The 23,791-nt window shown below is 39.4% G+C and overlaps 1 protein-coding gene across 1 annotated transcript in view; it reads right to left on the bottom strand.

The window, feature by feature from the left end:
- CA8 (carbonic anhydrase 8) overlaps window positions 1-23,791 on the bottom strand; it is a 37,909-nt gene that overhangs the window by 6,133 nt on the left and 7,985 nt on the right. Inside the window, exons 4-7 of the mRNA XM_072851256.1 lie at window positions 7,184-7,279; window positions 4,690-4,752; window positions 3,269-3,317; window positions 492-604 (exon numbers count right to left, since the gene is read on the bottom strand). Of these exons, the coding sequence (XP_072707357.1) occupies window positions 492-604; window positions 3,269-3,317; window positions 4,690-4,752; window positions 7,184-7,279 (321 nt within the window). The remainder of the gene's footprint in view (window positions 1-491; window positions 605-3,268; window positions 3,318-4,689; window positions 4,753-7,183; window positions 7,280-23,791) is intronic.

The raw sequence follows: 23,791 nt of genomic DNA, 5'->3' as shown, positions 1-23,791 counted from the left end.
TGTGTGAAATCAAATGTAAATAGGTAATTTCCATTTGACATTTATTATAAAACAGAATTAAAAAAGAGCAAGATCAGTTAAATATAGTTCAATGCAATATAGCTAGCCTGTACTATGTTAACATTTTTCATTCTCCAGGACATAGTGTCTCCTTGTGCTTTTTTGTTCCTTTAACATCAAAAAGCAGTGATATTTGAAAGCTAACAATTACAAAGAATTGAATTTCTTTTGCCCATTGACTTCTTTCTTTTTCTTTCACTTAAATAAAGAATTATTTTAAATGCAGATGATAAATGATAACAAGGTTTTTCATCTCTGACCTTTGCATTGCTTTCAGTGACTCAAAAGGCTTAACCTTTACTTGAAAAGCCATGTACTGATCTAATGGGATCTTCAAGGAGAACAGATATAATGCCCTGATATATATATTTGCACGCTATAACCTTTAGCTCATAACCATATTCCAAGGTCACTTTAAGCACAGCTGTTACCTGCACTTGGGACACAGTCAAAGGATAGCGAAATAATATCCAGGTGACACCTTCACTGCAGGGTGGAATGGTTAGAGAGCCCTCATACACCCAGTAGTCACGCAGTAGAGGATCTGAAATTAAAATAAATGTGGAATTTTAATGACATTAAGGAAGATAATTGTGTCTTTCCAATTATGACAGCTTATGATAGCCATGGGCTTACTCATATGTTTACATTAGGATGCAGTAAGTTAAGGTGTGAATTTATAACCTACCAAACACTGTCCACTACTTTCTCAGGTGAATGTACACGAGCTATTGGTCATTATATTATAGTAAATTTCCCTTGCAGATGAGTATTTTAAAGATGAAAATGCCACTTTATAGATGTGAAAAATAACATGTGCACACCTCCTTAAACTAACACAGCAATTAAATAATATGCACAGCAATTAAATAATATGGTGGGAAATAGCTCCTGTTAGTGTCAAAAACTCAAAACACATCCCATTTTGAAGGCAGAGGGGCTGTGGTGATCAAATTTTAACTGACTTCTACATTTAGGATATATCTCAAGGATTAATTTATTTCATTTTTTAGAAAAATTCAGTGAAAACAGCTCAAGCCAAACTTTTCAGTTCACAGTTCTGGTGACATATTTTTTGAGATGCACTGATGTCTCCCAGCTTTGGAAAAGTGACTTGAATTTCACAGGGGGAAAAAAAAAAAAAATCAAGGTTTATTTAAGAATAAACTTAATAAGTTTATAAACTTATATAAACTTATAAACTTATATAAAACCAGAGTTTTAACTCTACATACATGTTTGATTTTAATTATTTTAATTCCTCAGAGATTCCAGTCACACCACACTTCATAAGTGAGACTACACAGGGCTGCCCTTTGCTGCTGTAGGCCATACTCACAAATGACTCCCTGACACAGCTTAAGAAGTACATATAGGAAACTGCCTCACTGTAAAAGAGGGGACAAGAAACAAACCTTGAGACACAGGCTGGTTAACTATGGCACAGAGAACTAGGGGGAAGGTTGTGACTAGCTTGACAAGGACAGGGTGGGAGGTTGGAAACTGGAATAAACTTGCTTGGTTGATCTAACTTGTTACTGCCATTTCACTACTAGCTCAGACAAGTATCAGTAGAATTAAATCTTGCTAATGAAGCCTGTGATTGTCAGTGAATGGATTTTGTTTTGTTGGTGTAATTTTCTTTTTTAGGGAAAAAGAAAATTTTTTTTAAATTTTCTAAAAATCTTTTTTAGTTAGGGAATCACATAGCAAATTCATTGAAAGCTAGTTGCATTGTCAAACACTCAAAAGTTAAGAACTGCAAGAATTAATTCAGCCCATCCTGTGCACGCATTGTGACACCATCTTGTTACATGATCACGTATGCCTTTTCTAGAGAACTTTTCATCATTTACTTGCAAAGATGGATGATTTTCTTTTGAAAAGCATCTAATAACATTTGGCTTTCTCAGTATGATATGTGGTCCTTGGTCTTCTTTTTCCCATGCTATTCAAATCCTGCTTGTTAGAAGGACCACATTTTGTCATTTTTTCATATTTCTAATGCACTAATTTCTTCAGTGTCTGAGTACTTCACAAACATGAATTAATTTATCCTTCCAACACCTCAGTGTGGTGAGGAAGGACAGATTACCCCCACACTTTAAAGCTGGGGAACTGAGGCACAGAGAAGTTAAGGTCAAATGCATCTATTCATTTGAGGTGTTCAATATGAGATGCTTAGAACCTGATTTCTCAGAGTAGTTAACTTTCTATAGCACTTAATGCAGTCAGAGCACTGCTCCCATTGACTTCAGTTGCAGGTGTAAGCACTCAGCACTTCTGCAAATCAGACCCCATGATCTCAAGTCGGGCACCTAGAAAATGAGGAACACATAGTTAGAGATGTCTTATGAAAATTTTGGTTTATGTGACTTGATCAGCATCAAACAGGAACTGTGAGGCAGGGGTCCTGTAAAAAATAACTTATGGTCACGCAATTAAAAGATGTTTTATAACGCATATGCATGAAGGGGCACAGGCAGCCTTAATTCCTGCAATTCCTAATTGCTGAGCACTTGACTTTGCAACCTAAATGATATTCTTTTGATACAATTAATATAGTTTAATGGAGGCCTGGATTACTTTGGAAAATTAAAGATCTTGCCACTCTGACACGGAATTTAGCTCAGAAGGATTCCTCGCAGAAAACATTCATTTTGTAGAAATGCATTTTTTTAAAAGTCACTTTTTTTTTCAAGACAAGGTAGAGGAAGCAGTTGTTTCTTACTCTTACTCTTTAACTTTTAGCTGTATGAATTTGAATTTGCCTCCCATTGTCACTACTCCTTGTATGCTATACAACTGTCATTGCATTACGGCACTGTCTTTTGACACTGCCAAAATGTGGTAAGTGGGTAAGTGGGTACCCTTACGCTTCCTATTTTATGCCAAAGTAAAGAAAGGAGTACACGCAGCTCCCCTTCTAGGTGGGATGATCAATCATCATGAAAGCTAGCCACAGTGTTGCCAGCAGTGCATGGACTACAGTATCACATCCCACTCACACGACGAAGGTGTGGATTTATCATAAATTCCAAAGGGACTTCATCCCTATCCCTGTTAGCACCACAAGGTGCAAAATGCATTACCGCTTTATGGGACATACTCTCAGGCTTGCAGTTAGGCTGTGCTTTAGATCAAGATTATCTCAGCCTCTGCAATTAGCTAGTAATCCACCCACACAAAAGTAAGCAAAGGCACCTACCTGGCAATAAAGAGTTGGGATTAAAACAGGGTATTGTTTTGGACTTTCCCTGAAAAAATGAATACAAATCAAACTCATCTCTAGTTTCTTATTAAAATTATTATGAATGGAGAGGTAAAACATACTGTGTGTTCTTATAACATTAAGCCTTGAATTCCTGTGCAAAGCAACCTCATTAATAATCCCCATTTAATCATCATTGCATTTGTCCTTGCAGCTACACAAACACGTTTTTTATTCTATTTTATATTTTACTTCTAAGGTTATCTCAGCAATTTGTTAACTTTCTGCCTTTAGTACGTGGGCTCCTTCCAGGTCCTAGCCTTGAAATTCTCCACATGAAATTCAGGGGTTCCATATAAAATGAGTTTAAAAAACAAGGGCCAAAGTGAGCTTTTCCTTGACTGGTGTGGGTAACACTTAATAAAATAAAGCTGGTTCCACATATTTAAGGCAAGAAAATTTTATGTATGCCAAAAGTATGTTTGATGCTGCCCCTCTGAAAGTCGTTAGTATAACACGCTCACAATGACGAGGCCTTTCATGACCTTCCTTTACTTGGCTGTCCTTTCAGTAACGAAACTGCAGAGTTCCATACACTATTGTTTTCTCTGATACCTTCATAAAAAAATAGTTTGTAATATTAAACATCATGACTGAAGTTTACCATATATTATTTGACTAAAAGAAGATTTTCATTTCCCTTCCAATTTTCTACACTTCAGCACCCACTGAAGTGAATGGCTAATCTCTCCAGACCAATACAGAATGTCTCATTAATACATCTCAAAATCCTTTAAAATCAAAGGTAAGTATGATTATTTCTATGTTACGGACAGAGACCACAAAGCAGAGAGATGGAAGTAACTTGCCCAAGGTCATTTAAGATAGCATCAACATTCTGGAGAGCGCTCATATCTCCTCAGTCCTGCTAGGCTTATTATCTGTCCTTCAGGATCCCCACACATAATCCACCTGGCAAGACAGCATTGTGTTTTTGCTGATTTCCCACTGCAAGTTAATATGGGTGCCCAGTTCATCTATTCTTTTCCTCTACAAATTAAAACCAGATAATTTTGGAGATGCTGCTGCTGCTGGTGTTCACTAAGCGTGTTGCAGTGCTCACATTCACACTGACTTCATGATAATCACTGAAAAAGTAGTACTTGCAATCAGTTACTGGTACAGAAGATCAAACCTTCTGGCCACCAGAAAAGGAACTATAAAGACTGTATATTATCTGAAAGTGCTGTAAAATGCTGAGCTTCTGATGCAGGCCACCAAACTATGGCTTTCACATGTGCTTTTACTACAGACGCATCTGCAACCCTTCACTTGGCTTCAGTGTTTCGTATATACCCTTCGCTCTGTCACTCTTTCTCTGGTCAGTGAAGGAAGTATTTTTTCAGACAATGCCTTACCTTGTACTGGATGTCCTGGAGAATTTCAGTTACAGCCTTTAGGCCTACATGCTCTTTTCCTATCTGAAATACAGCAAGCAAAGTTGAGTTTCAGTATTTTGCTATTTCTGAAACTGTGAGGCAAGACAGAGGTCAACCAGAACATTAAGTTCTGTAGTTGTTTTCAGTTAAGCTACACAACCTTATGTTAATGAAATACACAGATACATGGCAACTCCAAACAATTAAATCATGATAAAGTCACCAGTCAAAACTAAACAAGGTGTGAATAACTTTAAAGCAGAGACAGAAACTCACAGAACAAGAGAAAGAGTCACAGTTAAGTCTGGTAAGTTTTGACTAACCCCGTTTTGCAGCATGTGGAGTCAAAATCATGCAGCATTATGGCATATTAAATGCCAAGGATACAGTTTGTCCTTACCAGTTTTTGTCAGAAAAGTACACAGAAAGGAACAGAGTGAACAAACATGACAGACACTTTTTGACTTTGTTCCCACAGCATTGCAAACCTGGCCCAAGGTATCTCTGAAGCTTGGGGGAGGTTTTTTCCTGCCTGCAGAGCACAGAATGGCAGATCCCCTCCCTCACGGCATCTCTAGGATCCTGCTCCCAGCAGCCTTCAGCACTGCCTTTACTGAACGTCTTTAAGGCACAGAAGATGGGGCTTTCAAAAGAAATGCATTCTTGAAATAAGATATTCTTATTTTGTATGAACATTGTCCACCCTGTATGCTGATTTCAGCTGCTTCTGATCTAAATCACCCATCCTAGGACCCTAGCTTTTGCTTTCAGGACAACATTGGCAAAATAGGGAGACTCAGAATGACCTTCCACTTGATTTCTTTGCCAATGTGTGCACATATGAGGAATGAAGCAGGCATGAGTGAGAACGGGACAGCTGGACCCTGAAAAATTTGTTCGCTTTTTGTTTCTCTTGGAATAGAATGCCACAGTAGTCACTGGAAGGAAACAATTGAATGTCAACAATAGGTAGTTTGTCATTTCTACAAATTTAAGAGGATTTTATTTTGTTTCAGAACAGGATTTCCATTTAAAACCTTTGAAGTGGGTAAAAGATACTGAAATCACTTCAAAGATGCTGTTTCTAAATTAATAGTAACCAAGGGCTGTCACTTAAAGCAGTGAAAATATTTTCATTGACCTTAAAATTATGTTTGAGAACCACGGTGCAAAACTATTATATTTCCGTGACTTTAACAGGAAAAATGGTCACCGAATTTCCTCTCCCTGTTCCTTTAAACAGCATAAATACTATTTTTCCTTGGTCAATTGTAATTATATGATGCCTTTCTTGGCTAATTAAAAAGCCCTTTGGAATGCTTAAGAATTCTGATGAAGGTGAGAGACCAGAAGTGGAAAATCTATCACTGAAGTTTCAGATTTATTTAAGAACTTATATATAACTTTCTAACAAACTTGAAGGTTACCTCTGCTGGAATTAGAAGGTGACTTACATAAGCAATTATCACACAGCCCTCTAGGATACAAAACTGAAGACTTTCTAACTTCCATTTTTAGCAGTTCTATCTGAGTGTTGGAGCTGTAACCAATGTACCTTTAAATTCAAACAGAGGTAATGCTCAAAGGCATTCATAAACTCGTTATGGAATACGACAAATTAATAATATCACTGTGAAAGAAAATCCATTTGATCTAAGCATGAACTCTAAACCTCTTCCTCCAAACCCATTTAAATAAAACAGTTTGCCATTTCTCATGAGGAAGATGAGAATCTGGTGCTTGAGGACTAAAACTGAAAATCTTCTTTATAGAGTGCAGCCCTTGAAAAACCTTTAACAGCAATTAGATTATGGGGCTAACTTCCCAGCTTGCATTACACCTTCTCCCCAGCAAGCTTTAAGCCTCCTCGTTGCAGGCTTTTCTGAGGGTCTGTGGCAAGACTCTTTACACTCTCAGTCTGGCGTCTCTGAAGAAGTAATACGACTCTACCTCATATTTGTCCTGTATGAAGAAACACACTTGTCACTGTGCTCAGAAAACACAATCCTACTACCAGTTTTCAGCTGTGCCAATGGGTTAGCAGGGCTTTTTTTCCCTCTTTCCTCCTCTCCTCTGTATATTTCCTCAATCCCCGAACAGCAGGCCTGGCCAGGAATGGAGAAAAACACATTACAGAGGTAGCGAAGCACCTGTACCTCCTGACTGCCCTTATTCTGCCCTCAGAGGAATGGAGAGTGGATGTCTGCTTACAGCCAGAGTCACAGAGAGAGATGGCCAACTATGTATTATCCCTTCTTTAACTAACATACTTTCAATAGCCTGTTTAAACAAGAATTACTTATGTAGCACATACACAGAAGATATGACTGTGAAGTATCTTTTGAATAGAATACCAGCAGACATACATTGTTTTATTTTATGAAATCATTAAAAATGAAAGAAAATGGAAAGGAACTTACTTCCCTCAGACAAATGATAGTGCATGATAACAAGTGCAACACAGGAAACTTACCTGCACAAACAAAGCAATAATAGCTATGCCGTGCTTCTTCCCTACTGCCTCATCAATGCTGCTGTACAGTGTGGAGTTCCAGTGCATTAGATGAAGCTAAAACAAAACAGTGCAAATAGACTAATAGAGAAATACATTTTGTAATAAAAAACCACCAGCAGTTAATATCAATTAATAAAGCCTCAGCATGTGTGTGTGCATGCATGAATATACATAGGTGCATGCCTATGGCTGTGCATGTATATAAGTAGATTCCTATTATAAACATCGGGAATCCCAAGAAAAAAAAGGTCAGCTGCAGAGAAAGTGATGTATAGCCAGTTACCAAATATCTACAACAAAGGTGTGAATAATTATGCTAATGATGCTAATGATGATTTACCAACTCCCTCACTTTGAATACTGAAATAAAGTCAGTTAATGAAGCCCACCAGTGTTGCCTCTCAGCCAGCCAGCTCTGTTCCAAGGCAGGAGTATGATTATGGACATAGGCTGTCCAAACACACATCTGACTGGCTGACTGTACCATCTTAATGTCACTTGTCTCACATATCACCTTCCAAGACGAGTCACTCAAATGTCAGTAGTAAGAGTAGGAGAAGTGATTTCAGGAAAGGTTAAACATAAAGTCAAGCAGAGAAAAACGGCTGGAGGACCACTTTAGGGACAGCAGTGAAAGGGATGCTAAAGAGTAAAACATGAGCCCTCAACTGCCTTCTTCTGCAAGGTAAGAGGGCCTGTAGGAGTTAATACATGAATACATGTCAGGCAGCAGGCACCGGATGGCAAACATGAAGTCTGTTCTGGTGAGGTGTCACAGCATGTCTTGGGACGTGGTGTTTGAGAAAAGTGCTGGAAGACAGACTAGCAGGCGGATGGAAAGGGAGGAAGGAAGGGAGGGGATGGAGGGGCAGGAAGGGAGATGGGGGGAAGAGAGGAAAGAGAAAAGTGCTGGAAAACAGACTGACAGTTGGAAAGAGAGAAATAAAGAGAGTGAGAAAGGGAGGGAGGGAAGAGGGAAGGAAGGGCAGAAGAAAGGAGGGGTGGAAGGAAGGGCAGAAAGGCAGGAGGGAGGGAGGGAGGAAGGAAGGAAGGAAGGAAAGAAAAAGAAAGAAAGAAAGAAAGACAGGAAGGAAGGAAGGAAGGAAGGATGGCACAATCTACTGAGAAATAATATGCATTTCAAACACAAGCTTTTCCAGCACTAATGCTAAAATGTAATCTCTGTGGCTGGGTCTGATAACATTGCAGAGCTTCAACATCCTAAGCACAGCTGCTTTGAAGTTTATCTGCCAACAACTTTTGCACATTCCACATAGATAAAACAGCTAAAAAAATACAAACTCTTAGATTTAATTCCCGTTGTAAAATTGTGATCAATGTTTTGCTCAGTCATGTGTTTAAGAAGTTAAAATGTCACCCTGTTATCTAACATTGTTTCTACCTTCAGCAAAATTAGTTTTTAACACAGATAGTGTGTCTTCCTATTTTGTGTTTCATTTCTGCCCAGTAACGGCCTCTGTGAAATGCTTCTTGCCCCTTACACAGCAGGAGCTCACACTGGCATCTCAGCATTTCAGCGACCAGTTCCTCAAGCGATCACTCTCCCCTTATTTAATCTTCAATGAGAATTTTGGGCACTCCTCTTGAGGACTGTCATTTCAAAAGTCAATACAAAATTTTAAATGAACATATTGTACACCAAATTAAATTCCAAATTATCATACAAATAATTCTATTCATGCTGATCAAAGGCATCTGCTGCTGCTGCATGAAACCTTTTTCTTCAAAAATATAATAATTCACTTGCACATGAGAATACTAATACAAATGTACTTGCCCACAGCTACGAAACTTCTAGACATACAAACGCTCCCTGTTAGAACTAAGCTATCTCCCTGTTGCCAATGGATTTACTTGGTGCCACGTATTTTACAATCTATAAAAAGCTTTGTGACACACTTGATTTGCCTTTGGCTTTTAAAGTAACAAAACCACTGGATCAAATAATGAGATTTCGGTCTCCAGCGCTCACTTCAGCAGACACAGAACTACCACCACTCAAGAAGCTAGAAGTCGAAGCATTGCACTCTCTGAGACGAACCTGGAGTTTGCATCAGCTATCCACTAGAGGGGGCTCACGGAGTCCCACGATCCTCACCAAAATCCTGACGTTGAGAAGGAAAGGCGAAGGAATGAGGCTGGGGTGACTGCAGTCGGGATGGCAATGTCCTTGGTGCGGCGAGAACAGCGCTGCATGGCACTGCGACTCGGCTGGTTGGAAATGTCAAAGCAAGCTTGTCCTTCCGTGGCTGGAACAATAGTGCTGAGGGCGATTGCCAAAATGTAAAGAGACCATGACTTTGACTGTGTCAACAGGCGGGTCTTGGCTAAAGCTGCTGTGGCATTCAGTGTGTTACGCTCCTTTAGAGGTGAAGTCTAATCTGACATTTGTCTGCATTCTGACAACAGTGTTTTTTTTCTGAATATTTTAAAGGAAAATGCTGAGCCCCAGCAAGAGGAAAATGAGCAAGCGCTTCAGACCATACCAGCAATGACCCCAGTTTATCCAGAAACAGACTGTTGTCCTGTCTTAGGCAGCAGGCGCATCAAAGCAGAGACTTTCCTACGATATCAGCTAGAAAAATGACACCAAAACCTCTGTGTACTACTATAAAACATTAAGAGGTCTAGAATTAGTCTGTGCTGCAGCATAAACAGCCTGACAGGAAGACATGATGCAAAATACACTTAGCTGCTGCATGAAAGGGGGACCACAGTGCGAAAAGCCCTGCAGCTGGAACTGCCTTCCAAGGAATATACCTACTGGCCAGCACCTCTTCCCACATCTCCAGGGGACATGGGGAGAGTAAGTTAAATATTAACTATGTATTTTAAGAGTATCTTTAGGTCTCTACATCCCCTCAGGCCTCCTTCCTTTCCACCAGCTCAACAGAGGTCAGGATGATGTACTAAAAAAAAACCAGACATAACACAAAGACAAAAACGGGATGTACTTAAGGCTAAAGACTTAACCTCTAGACTAGGTTCAGGTTTAGTAATCAACATTACTAAAGGGACTGAAATAGGCTGTCAGTACTTTCTGGTCCAAAGGTTTCTGTAACTTTGAGGTTCTGCTCAAGAATGCTTAAAATATACAGTAGGCTCCTAAGAACAAGAACCATCATTTTGTACTGGGTTGCTAAACCCCAAGGTAGAATGGACTTCTGGTCTGTGTTTAAGATGCTACTGTGTTACTTCCTTAGAGTTGGTGATAATTACAGTGGATTAGTAATCTATTTTTTACACAGCAGGTTGTAAACTTGCTGTCATAAACACTGTGGTGCCAAATAGTATCAGCAGGTTCATAAATGGATCAGACAAATGACCGACAAGTCCAAAAACAGACACTAAAGAGAAGAGGTAGAGATGCTGCCTCTAGCACTCCTAGTCCTATGACAGTAGATGACTGGGGAGTACAATAAAAAGTGGTCAGGCTCATGTGCTCTCCCTACACAGCATCCCTTACTGACACTGCTAGAGACAGAGTACTGGATGGACCACTGGCCTGATCCAGCAGCGTATTTATTATGTTCCCATGTTCTGAATCAAGGTGATATTTGGAATAGCTATTCACAGAAAAGGTTCTGTCATTAGGGATTTACAAACTGAAATTAGACAAGCAACCTAATGGAAAATAATAATTAATACCGTAATATTTCCTAAGAACAGGCCAACAGGCTTCACATCTTTTTCTCTAACTCTGATAAGCCCATGCACGCACATTTAAATAAATAAACAGATGTCAACATGCACTTAAATAAATGGAAGTCAAATCAAATGAATTCTTCTACAGAGCAGGAAAAATGTAGCTCAGATGGGAGCTGGGTAAGTAAACGAAAAAGTGATTCAGAAAGGGAAATATTAGCAAAGAAGTAGTAAGGCCTGAGTGTTCATTGCAAAGTGTTGCTTTCAAATTGTGGATTTTCCTGTGTGTTCGTATGGTTCTCTGGAGCTGTTCTGCCTTTTGTTTGCTCTTTTTTTATTTGTAATATGACTTCAGATGAAAACATCAGATAGCATTTAAAAAAAAAAGGCAAAAAGTCTACAAACATTACAAAACTTGAACTCCAGAGAGTACAGTCCACAAACAACATGGCCTGTAACTCTTGTTAATATTTATGGGAATCAGATGTGCACAGAGGAAAAACCTTCAGTTTTACATTGATTTAAGACAGCTATATAAAAAGTGCATACTCACAAGGGGTGCCAGTCTCCAGTATTAATACAACCATGTGGGTTTTTTTAAATAATCAGCTGTAGTGTATTGGCAGCTTACCATTGTGTGGTTTTCATTCAGAGTACAAACAAGCTGCACATGTCGGTGAGGCAGGAGAGGCTCTGCTCAACTTGTTAGCTAATGTTTTGATACTCGGCAGTTATGATGTTTCTATACAACCAAAATGAGTCAGCTATGCCCTTACTGATTATTGGTGGCTGGCTTGGCGTGCCAGACAGTACAGTTTTACAAAATAATCAGAAAGCTGCGAAAAATTCTTTAGCACTCAAAAAATACATTTTCCTCTTGGATTAAAAAATAATTTGGAGCCTCTTTACATTCCAGCTGTAAATCAAAGAATTGTAGCAGTGAATTCCTTAAAATCAGATTTTTCAGATGAACTGAAAAATCACAAAGGCAAATTATAATAAAGTGCTGATAAAGTTGATTTGTTCTGTGAACAGCTGGAGAGACTCTCCTTCACAGGAAAAATTAAGTAATTATTCCAGGTAGCAGAGTAAACCCCACAGAAGGATTATTTTGTATGGAACAAATTCTGAGAATCTTCTCAATTTTCATCCAGTCCCCACTCAACCAAAAGACTATTGATCCCAGTCCTGATGTCCTTGCTTAGGAAAAGCTGATGCTGACATTAACAAGGGGCCTGTCTCAAATCAAGACTTTTTCAAAACTGAGTAAGGGCCTGAAATTCTGGCTTTAAAATCAATAAACAAATGAAAATCCTACACTTAAATCCATTCCTTTCTCTACCACAGAAATACCCTTTATGTCAACACAAAAAGAAAACGCCTGGAATGGCAGATTTTTACTCAGAATTAGAGTCCCTGGGATGACAGATTCTGGCAAGAATCAGAGTCACTCTATATGACAAAGCACATTTATCAGTTCTGGAAGCCAGTTTCTCTCAATTAAAAAGAGTTACAAAACCACATACATTTTTCCCCTGTCTGGGGTACATAAAAACATATAATAACAGGATAATTTAGGTTGGAAGTCACCTCAGAAGTTCAACGGCCTCCTTCCCCATTCACAGGAGCACCAACTTCAAAGTTAGCTACTAATTCAAAGTCAGATCAGGTTTCTCATGGCCTTGTCCAACTAGGGTTTGCATATCTCCAAGGATGGAGATCCGACAACCTCTCTGGGTAACCTGTTCTGCGTTTGACCTCTCCCGTAGGGAAGAATTTTCTCTCCTTGTATCTAATCAGGGTCTGTCTTGTTGCAACCTGTGTCCCTTGCCTCTTGCCCTTTTACACTCCCCAGAACAGTCTCTGCTCAGGAGCCCAAGCGCAAATTGCCCACAACCACCAGAATGACGCCTCTGGACTCCTGAATGACACCTCTTTCTCAGACCCTCTCAGTCATTCATCTATGTGAATGACCAATTTTCACCTAAGTTTACTTTCACCTAAGTTTACCCAACTCTTGCAACGTCAGGAAAGTCACTACTAGCTCTGTAGCTCTACTGCAACGTGCCGGTGTGCATCTGTCACCCAAGTGGCAGACCAAACATAAGACAGGCTCATGCTTTATAGGAAAATACACTGAAATAAATCACAGCTCATCTTTTGTTGTGACATATCTGATTAATGGTAAAGAAAGAAGAAGGACTCTGTAGTCAAATGTTTCTGCACTCTTATACGATCTTAGTGTTACAAATTTGCTATAAACCTGCACAATCTGGAATGACTTGCTACCATAAAAAGGAGTCCATATACTGTAACTGCTTTCTTTATAAGTACTTATTGCTAAACTACTGGAACCCTCATTTGTTATTGGGATCACTATAAAACACTGTTCAATGTGCAGCGTTTCCACTGGCTAAGCCAGGCAGTTTGGAGCAAAGCACCAAGCCCACACCCCATTGGAGTCAAGGGAAAATGTGCCAACAGCAAAACTCCTCCTGACCTCCGTGGCACCAAAACCAGGCCCTACAGGGAGCTTATGCTTGGTAAAACCACTGGCAGCTGAGGCAGCAGGAGGCAACATGAAATACCTGCCCAGCCTGGGTGTAGGTCCTGCCTCAACCTAATTGGCAACCATAGCCCATTTTGCAACAGGCTGTGACATGGAGGATCCTTCTGTTGAACAGGCTCCTGTTTGTGCTCTACACACAATAGCAGGCTGTCATTTTAAAATAATTCCTCTTCAGATCTGCATGTTAAACTATTAGAACATCAGACTGTGACACTATTGTCACTAGGCTTGCTTGAATCCATGCTGCTGTTGCAATCACCCATTGTACTTTTTCCAGTCTCTACACGCTTACTCTTTACTAAGGAGCTAATTATTACAAAAGCTTGTTTCTTCAATGCATGCTGCATTGTGTGTAAATTAATCTTCTGGAAAGCTTTGTTCCTCTGTCAGAACTAGGTTATACAGCTATTTCTTGTTAGCCATGCAACTAGCAATTACAAGCTCCAGAAAAATCTGCTTAGTCCAGTAATATTACAGGCCAAGAAGGCATTTAAGGATGAGAGATATGTTATTGCTCTCACATCTTCCCAATTCTTATTTCAATTCTACAGGCTGTACCTCAAAAGACTAATAGTTAGGTGAATATTGCATCCCCACATCTTAACCAGAGTTGCATCTAAAACATGTTAGTCTGGAAATTTTGAGCATATTGCTTTTTGTCATATTTCTGTCACTGCTGAGAAAGAGAGTGGAGCTGAAACGGTTTCGATTCCACGTAAATGCCATCTCTGGGATGAATCTATATCCCTAAGGGGGTATAGAGCAGCTTTAGAGCTGCTCTGCTAAAGATTGTAGAGCTAAGAACTGTACTCCTGGCCTCACCCAAGTTTGTTAGAGATCAGTATATTCCAGTTGCGTTCACAATATGCCATAAAAGCTGAGGAGGGAACAGTACAAATGGGAAACTCTGGCTACCTAACTGGGGCCAGCGTAAAGTCTTTTTCCTGATTTGAGAGGGATGAAATGAAGCTGAGGATTTCAGCTAGTAATAATGGAAGGCAACACAGCCCAGTCGTACAATAATTATGTGTAATTTCAACAACGCAAATATTGCGTAAACAACATCACAGGAGGACAAAATGTGGAAAAATTGTGTCTTGCTATTATACATGTGCACAGAAATTTATGAGTTGGTACTTGACTCGGCACTGAATTGTTTCAGGAAGCAATTGACTAAGTTGCTGGCAGTGACCATAACATACAGTAATTAAGTTCCAACTCCTCACAAGGGGACCGAACCAAGGATATGACCAGGGCACACAGCTTCAAGAAAAGTGATTAAAAAAATAGAAAGTTAGTTATTAACAGCCTGAAGGAGAGGTTTAGGAAATTAAAGTTAATGGAATTGATACAGAGGCTGTTTGAAAATGTCTTAGGAGAAGCAGGAGTATGTGTACGTACTTCATGCCACAAAAAAAGAAACAAAATCCCATAAAGTAACAAAGCCTGCATGGTTAAACATTACAGTTCAGTCACGGTAAATATGCTTCCTTTGAAAATGCAAATGCAAACAAAAGCAAATTAGTAGATCATGAACTCTGGGCAAAATCAAGAAGAAGAGGACAAGGAAGTAGCCAAGGGAGTTAGGTTATTAAATCAGTGTACTTGGTTTATGCTTGTAGACTTGAATTTTTCAATGCTTCTATTGTGGATAGGTGACAAAATGCCACTGAATTTCAGGAGAAATTAAATCCTCTTTAAAATTTCATAGATAGATCACTGTCATAAAAAATGACATAAAGAGAACTCTGCGCCTATCTTTGAAAGCAACGCTAATTTCAGCACTAAGAGAGACAAGCTGAAAGCAGCGCCCAGAAACACAGATTAAAACACTGTTACCGTTAAAAACCTCCTGATTAATATAATGTGTGAGAAGGGAAAGCACAGCTTCTGCTCAACCTCTGCTTGTTACAATTTATTGAAAGTGTTAAAGATCTAGCAGGTCTAGCCTGTGGGTTAACCATCAGGCTCCAAGTACGGACAGAACAAGATGACATTCCCTGAACAAAGAAGTCTGTAATCCAAAATCAGATAAATTAGATGCAAGTGAATCAAGTTGGAGCCGAGTACAAGGTATCCTGGAGGTACTGTTTAAACAACTTCGTAGTCACAGTGTGAGATACTATATGTCTCAGGTCAAAAGCTAAATTCACAGCTAAAACATGCAGAACAAATGCTTGACTGGGGCATCAGGGTAGTCCAGAACCCTTGCTGACTGGTGCTTTCCTCTCTGTGAACATCTTTGAAAGAGGGCAGAACTGTAACATGGCTGTAAATAAAATTATTTTAGTTGGATCATAAAAGGAAGGGTTGCAAAGACATCTTCCAAAATCTATTCTCTTTCCAAACAGCCAGCCAAGCAACAGCAAAAGTAGTCTAGGCAATTGTGTGGCGTACCTTCAGGTGTGCCACTGAAAAGGTAAGGAATAGTGGGACTACTGAATTATTTGCAGCGTCTCAGGAAACACTCTCGCAGTTGCTGTGGCAAATCGCCTGTGCTAAAGAAATATCTACTTTGGTAAGCCATACTGAAAAATAATAATTAAAACATGGCAACATCTAATATTAACCAGGGATCCATGTTCCCTTTGAACAGTCTAATCACATGCAGTAGCCTTGTTTCATATAAGACAAAGAGCTGTTGGTCCATTGAAGAAATGAAATTAACAGCAGGAAGTACTGATGTATTTGGAGAGATTCAAAAGACTACAGCTACAAACAGTGAGCTAACAAGAAAAATAACGGGAACCATAAAATATCCAACCAAGTGTTCTTCTTTCTGTTCTGGCAAAAAAAGCTAAAAGGCTAAAAAAAGAAAATTAATTTAAACTTAATAATAAAGGGAAAAATGGGTCTTGTGTCCCTCTTCTAACCAGAGATAGATTAACTCTTCAGAGAGGGGCTTCGTTTCCACTGTATACAAGATTAAGAAACAGGAAGGGGACGCAAGTAGACTGACACAAAGCCAAACACTTCTGCAGTTCTCTTAGCACTCCCAGGAAAGCAAGACACGGGCATAAACTATCTTCATGGTTAATACAACCACAACGCCAATGTCTTTACCTGTCTTAGTTTTTGTGAAGGACACCAGTCTGCAGAAAGTTTTGCAAACCCTACCTAGACCTCTTTGTCCAGGCCTTGAACAGAAGATCAAAATACCTCATCTGCTCACAGAGGCTGCTGACATGTTACATTAGCTTACCTGTTTCTTAGGAAAACCACTGGCAAACCATCGAAGAGTATAGGGGAAACTGAGGATGCTGTAATCTGTAATTTGTGTGCATTTATTTTTTCTTCCCATTTGAAAGCACAAGCACTGCTTATTTCTACTGGCACACACAAGAGATTAAAAGAAAACAGGAATTAATTAAAAATGAACATTTTTCCAACTGTAATAAAATTATATAGGGTAAGAAAAGGAATGAAAAAGACAAAACACCCTTGATTCCAAATTGCTGACTGTCCTGGTTTTGGGTGGGATAGAGTTAATTTTCTTCCTAGTAGCTGGTATAGTGCTGTGTTTTGGATTTAGTATGAGAATAATGTTGATAACACACTGATGTTTTAGTTGTTGCTAAGTAGTGCTTATACTAGTCAAGGACTTTTCAGCTTCCCATGCTCTGCCAGGTGCACAAGAAGCCGGGAGGGGGCACAGCCAGGACAGCTTGACCACAACTGGCCAAAGGGCTATTCCATACCATATGACGTCACGCTCAGTTTAGAAACTGGGAGGAGTTGGCCGGGGGGCAGCGATCGCCTCTCAGGGACTGGCTGGGCATCGGTCAGCGGGTGGTAAGGGGCTGCACCACTTGTTTTTTTCTTGTGTTTTGTTCCTCTCTCTCTCTCTCATTGTTTTCCTTTTCATCATCATTATTATTATTATTATTATTATTATTATTATTATATTTTATTTCAATTATTAAACTGTTCTTATCTCAACCCATGACTTTTCTTACTTTTGCTCTTCAGATTCTCTCCCTCATCCTACCGGGAGGGAGGGTGAGCAAGTGGCTGTGTAGTCCTTGATTGCCAACTGGGGCTAAACCATGACGCTGACTCAATATCAATCCTATCAGTAAGAAAATTAAAAGCTACACAATTATTACTGTCAGATTCATAGGTCAGGCTCTTCACTGTGCCATGTTTCTGCTCAGTGTGTGAAGCAAGGAGCACCACAGAGCAGGTTATTGTTCCCTGATACCACATCTGGCCCCAGCAAATGTGTAGGCTGAGGTGCCCTGCGTCTGCCCTTACCTGTGCTAACAGGAACAAATATACATTCAAGCCTTTATTCTTCCTTTCCTTGAACTATGAAGGCCAGGAAGGAAAAAGCAAGGATTTTAGTGCAGGACCCTCCATCCTGCTTTTACTCTGGATTCTTGGCAACCTGAGTGAGTGTATGAGTGTGTCTGCATGTGCTTTTATAGCTCCACAGTTAGAAAGAAGGAAGCTTGGAAAAAGGACTGGCCCTCAATGAATAGTTGATGATATTACAGCCTAGTAATGCCATCAAGAAGACAGAAAACACAAAGTGCTATGGGTTAAATATTTAATTCTGGAAGTGTTATTTATATGACTAAGCATTTAATATAACCATGTCCAATTCCACAAAGTGTTGGTTGCAGTATGTTGCCCTGTATTTAAAATCAGACTGCTCATATGTAGAAAGCTTTAAATCACAGACTTAAATTTCAACAATAGGTTCTCTAATGAAGGCAGAATAAAAAACACTCCTTCCCTGCTAATTTATTGAGTTTTATTAATAACTAATTTGAATGCCAGAGTTCTCTGTGTTTCAAAGCTAAGGGTCTCTCTAAAAAGATGAGAATCTGCAGCTGCATATTATCTTAAGTCATAATCTTGACTGTTCTCCAGTGAGCAGTTGCTCTTCCGTACTACACTCCTCTAGGAAACTCAAGTCAGGTTTTTTTTCTGTAATGTTGGCTAAGCTTCCATTGAAATAAAAAACTTCATCATGCATCTCCAACAGTTTTCTCTGGAATTGAAAGTTTGCAGATTGCATAATGGTGTTATAATTTTCTGCTCTCATGTAGTTCCATAATCTCCCCAAATTTTGTTAAACTTGAACTGTTCCCCAGTCCACTTCATTATGTGGCTTAATGCTGGCACGGCGAGAAGGCAGGAATGGCTAGAGAGACTATCTCATTGGCAACAATGTGGTCTATGGACTAGGGCATAAGACAGCCCTGTGGTTAAATTGCTGAACTGGTATTTACAACCTAAATTACGTATTTTGGTACTACGGTGTCTGCAAGTCTTACTAGAATTCAAGCATCTAGGAATCATGAGTCAGTTCTCTGTCAGTTCTGAAAAAGGCATCATGTATGACCATGGCTAAATAATTTAATCCTTTTGAACTTGTTTTCTACCAGTTCATTGACAATAGCAGACCTTGTCTCACTCACACTGATGTTTTAAGGATTACATTATTTGTGCTGGTGAAGCACTCAGGCATGACAGCAAATACTTGTGGAAGCCTTCAAAGGTTTTCAGCTCTTAGATGATCTATAAGTTTTATCCTTTAAAATGGACAGAGCCATGTCTGCACCATTAGCACAAAGAACACAAAATTTGGGGTCTAGCATCAGAAAGCTATTATCTCCCTCTTAGAGTACTCACTCATGCACTGGGGCCAACCTAGGAACTGGTCCTGACGCAAGCATACAGCGTGGAAAGGGAGGAAATAAGGAATCTCCATGGCCAGCTTATTCCACAAATGACAGATCGTAGATAGAAAAACAGTTAGGCCTAGTGGTTAGGGCAAAGTGCCAAGGAAAACCAAACAGGAAAACCAAGGTACCAGGAAATTGAGGCAAGATGCGAGCAGAGTGCCAGCAATGATCATGGCAGAAATTAGAAAATTATGTACAACTGAAGCAAATCACGTCAAGGGCATACAGCCAAGAAAAACAGCAAGGAAGAAACTTGAGCAGCCATCTTGTTGTGCTCAAACTTGGGCTTAAATCCTCTTCAGAAGTCCCATCTTCTAAGTGACTACACAAGCTCTTCTACCGCAGCAGAGTGAAAACATAAGTAGTCATCTTGTTAGAGTTGGGAATGGCGTTTGCAATAAGGGATGTCACGATAGCAGCCTCTATATCCATGAGTACAAGTACTGTCACCAAGACCCTTCTGTGAGAAAGTAGAGTAAGGAGAAAGCAAAGCTATAATTCTGCTCAAGGAGTGGAAAAGACTCACATCTTTTTAAAAAGCATCAGAGGCTATATTGTTTCCACCACAGGCAGGGATTGCTAAGAGCTATTTTGTTCAAGGTTACTTGCCTGCCTCCGTGAGGATGCGGTGCCACCAAATCTGTTAGTACAGGCTGCGACTGAACGTTGTGTCTTAGCCCAGCACAACTGCAAGAAAATTTGGTGTAAAATGTCTATTACAGGCGAAGCGCAAAGACTGTCCTCGACTCCTGGCAGAACTAAACCAATAAGCTGAGGTAAGATGGAACAGGGAGCCCAGAGAAGGGCTCCCCTCTTGAGTCAGTCCTCATTTTCTTCTCATTCTCATTTCCTTCACCCAACTTCTCTGCACTTGCGACATTTCTCCTTAGAAGAGTTTTTCCTATTCTGCTCAGTCATTCATAGTTTAGACCATTTATTTCTTAAAAGAATACTGAAATTCTCCATCCTGGTAGAATTTACAAATCACAGATTATCGCAGCTGCCACCTCAAAAGAGTTTTACGTGCATATGAGCCACAAAGCTTATCCACACATGACTGGCTGTAAATAAAACAACTCTTAAAAGAGAGACAAAAGGATAAAGAAGCTTCAGTATAGACTGTTAATGCCACTCTTCTTTGACCTGGTGTCTGGCAGCTTGTATGTCTTCCACATTGCAATAAATAAATTGCAGATTTTGCACAGAAGGGAAATCACATTTGCTACCTCTGAAGAGGTGTACAGCTCTTCCACAGAGCTTAACTGAGCATTTCTCAGGCACTAGCCAAGCTAAAAGCACGTCTGTGCTAGCACATCAGCCCATTTTTGCTCCTGCTTTTTTCACAAATCCACAGTACAAAGCACATAGATGTATACCCTGAAAAAATTCAAACTATATGTGACTGAACAAAACAAGGGCCAATCCAGGCTCATGTTGACAAATTACCTAGAAACAAAGTATACTTCAGAGACTACATGTGCCTATTTAGGTCAAATTAACCCTCAACCACAATAAAAATATAATACTAAAAGAGCATAGCAACTAGCAATCTCAAAAGTCATAAGATGCCTATGTGTGCTTTTACAATGATGGTAATTTTGTTTTTATCTTGTTGTTGGTTTTCTGTTTCCCAGTATACTGGGAGGGGATGGAGACCTCCCAGCTTTGTATCACTACAAAAAAAAAAAAAAACAAACAGAAGTCATATCAATTAGGGGACTGCAGAACGTACGGTACATAGAAAAATGCAGAAAAATACTTAAACACCTGTACATATGGGGCTAGGATCCCACCTAATACAACTCACTGACAGCCCTAGAATTGGTGCTAGGACCAATTTTGCCCATGGTGTCCTGTGTAAAGCTAAGTATTATTGTTATGTTCATAAATGGCATCTACATAATGTGTAAAAGATTGTTTTAAGGCATAAATTTTTATGTTTTTATGTTTTATGTTTTTTAAGGCATAAATCATTGCAGATTTGGAAAACAAAACCGAAAACATCTGCTTAGATATTGGCCTGATTTTCCTGTGTTTTTCCACAATTCTGTCCTCAAAAATTAGATAATGTCCAATGGGCACATCTACTTTAAACTATTATTAATCTGTTATTCATAACCTGTCAAGGATATAGCTATTACATGAATGTCATCGTTTTCTTATAAGACGCACTGTTTTAATCACGACTCACAGTATTCATCTGCAATGATTCCAAAATTTAGAAAATCATCCAAGCCTTTGAGTAACAAGTTAATTTTCCACCAGAAGACTTGGACAATTTCTGAGCAGAGTTCCGGACCTCAGCATGAAGCTACATAAACCCTTCTGGACTCTGTTATTTTTGCCTCCTGTTAAATTCATGACTGCGTAAGCAAGATATTCTTCATTAATAGGTCTTGTGCTACCAAAGTGAGTGGAATGAATTAATTTTTTTTCACAAGCAGGTAATCAATGCAATCAGCTAAGGCAACAGGATTTACTCCTTGGTTTAAAACCTTTTCTTTTAGGGTTTATGACTGGGATCATAGTCCCATTAAAGCTACTGGCAAAAATCCACAGATATCAGAACTGAGCTCACATATTAGAAACTACTGTCATTATGAATTAAATCCTGCTTGCCATTCACACCTACCCAGTCCCACTGCAGTTTGTAAGTCTCTGCATAAAGACAGAGAGACACGCTTGCATGCACACTATCTCCCAGGCCTTCTATTACAATTACAAATACCGTTTTATTTTTTTAACCCAAATAATTTGCTAACAAGCTAATAAGAAACTGATTAAAACAGACAGGAAGATTAAATAATGTTGGCAAAGAATATTAAAAGTTGGCAAAGAATAAATTGCCATGTTGAAAGCATGACACCTCCTCTCTAGAAATGCCAGAAAGGGGATGCACAGTGTGCAGGTATCTGATTTCAGAGCCAGGCACAGAGAAATCCCCACACCGAAGACTGTAAAGACTTCAGTAGGTAACTGTAATGTTAACAGCCTAACCTGAAGCCCTAAAGTTGTAACTCTGATGAGATGCTTAGGCAGGCATCATTTCATGTGAACAAAGGAAAACTTCATGGTTTAAATCAGATCGAGGGTAGGATATGTTTTTTGCATTATATTTAACTACATTGCAGCAGGGATTTCAGTAACTCTGAAAGAGTCTACGCAATTAATTAGTCTGCTCTTCATTACACAACAGAAATTAACATTTTTTTTCCTATACAGAACTGATAGTGGTCCTTCAGGCAACTGGATTTTCTTCTGTTCTACTCAAAAACTGTAGGACAGGCTATAACACAGTTTTTAATCTTCCTGCACATCTTGGAAACAATTTTTAAATGATTTTCTGCCAATCCTCTTCTACTGAGAGCTTTCACATGGTTCACAGCTAATATAATCCTACATTTTAAAGAGGATGGATTACAGAGAATTATCCTCCTGGTCATATTACAAGTGGTGAAAGGAACCTTTTTACTTTCTCAGATACAGTTTTATTTCAGAGCAGCAGCCTGGAAACAACCGTTCCTTTATGGTCAGATTGTGCCTTTGGTCACACCACCACTTGAGTAACTAAGAGGAAGAGACACCTTTAAGGCATAATCTTCTCTGTTTCACTTCACTTCAGAAGCAGCAAAAACTTCCCCCCCCATAAAACAGCACTGATGCCATCATATAGTTCGGTGTTGCCTGCTGTCTTTCCTGTCTTCTTTGACTGCTAAGTTGATTCAGCGTGGCACTATGGTATGCTGTGTTAATACAGAGATCAGGTACAGTGGGACTCCATTTTTAGCTCCCCCTATTTTAACTTTGTTAATAACAAAAATAAATAGCAGTAATTTGCTATTCCTGTCTCCCTCTATCTCCCTCTTATACATCAAAGCTAAGGTAGAGAGTCAGAGCTTCATTAGCTCTTCATTTGTTCTTCCTCCTTCTCCAGTCCATACTCTTGGCATGAAGCAGAGGAATAAAGATGTCAAATAGTTCCTCTCTTTCTTACACGTAAATCAGGTTCAGGTAACTCACATGTGGGTATAAGTGTGGATTTTACTGCTCTGTGGAAAGGTGTACTGTAAAGCAAAATCTAATCTTTAGTACCTTGTTCCATTTGCTGGCAAGAAACAGTCTCTCAATTGTCAAGACCATTACTAAATATTTAGCAGAAGCGGTGGCCAAAGTAACTTTGGCCAAAAGGCAAAGCAACACTGTTTACATGCAGTAGAAGTACGTGGCGAGAAAGATTTCTGGAGAAAGTTGCAAAAATGTCTCCTTCCAATTTCTTGCCGAAAGGCAAGAACGGCCCTCATGTTCTTGTTTTCATGGAACAGAGAGAGAAGTATTGTACCGATACGTACAGCCCTCTGCTTTTCCTTTGTTTAAAAAGACGTGTTATAGTATTTACCTTTGACAACTATTTATTGTTTTGTCCTGCTTTCCTGACTGATTGCAACACAGATGTTTCAGTGAAAATGATAGCACTGGCGTATTACTGTCAACATTCTGGTTTCTTCAGTCAAGGAAGGTGGAAAACACATCTTTGCTGAACTTCATACGATAATAAAAATAACAAAGAACTCAGCCTCCAAGCCACATGAACAACATTTTTCGACAGTGTGAATTATTTCAAGAAGCTGTTCCAGAAGT

Source organism: Ciconia boyciana, chromosome 2 (genome assembly GCF_034638445.1).
Source record: "Ciconia boyciana chromosome 2, ASM3463844v1, whole genome shotgun sequence".
NCBI lineage: Eukaryota > Metazoa > Chordata > Aves > Ciconiiformes > Ciconiidae > Ciconia > Ciconia boyciana.
The sequence above is the reverse complement of the archived record's forward strand: the minus strand, read 5'-3'. Positions and strand labels throughout refer to the sequence as shown.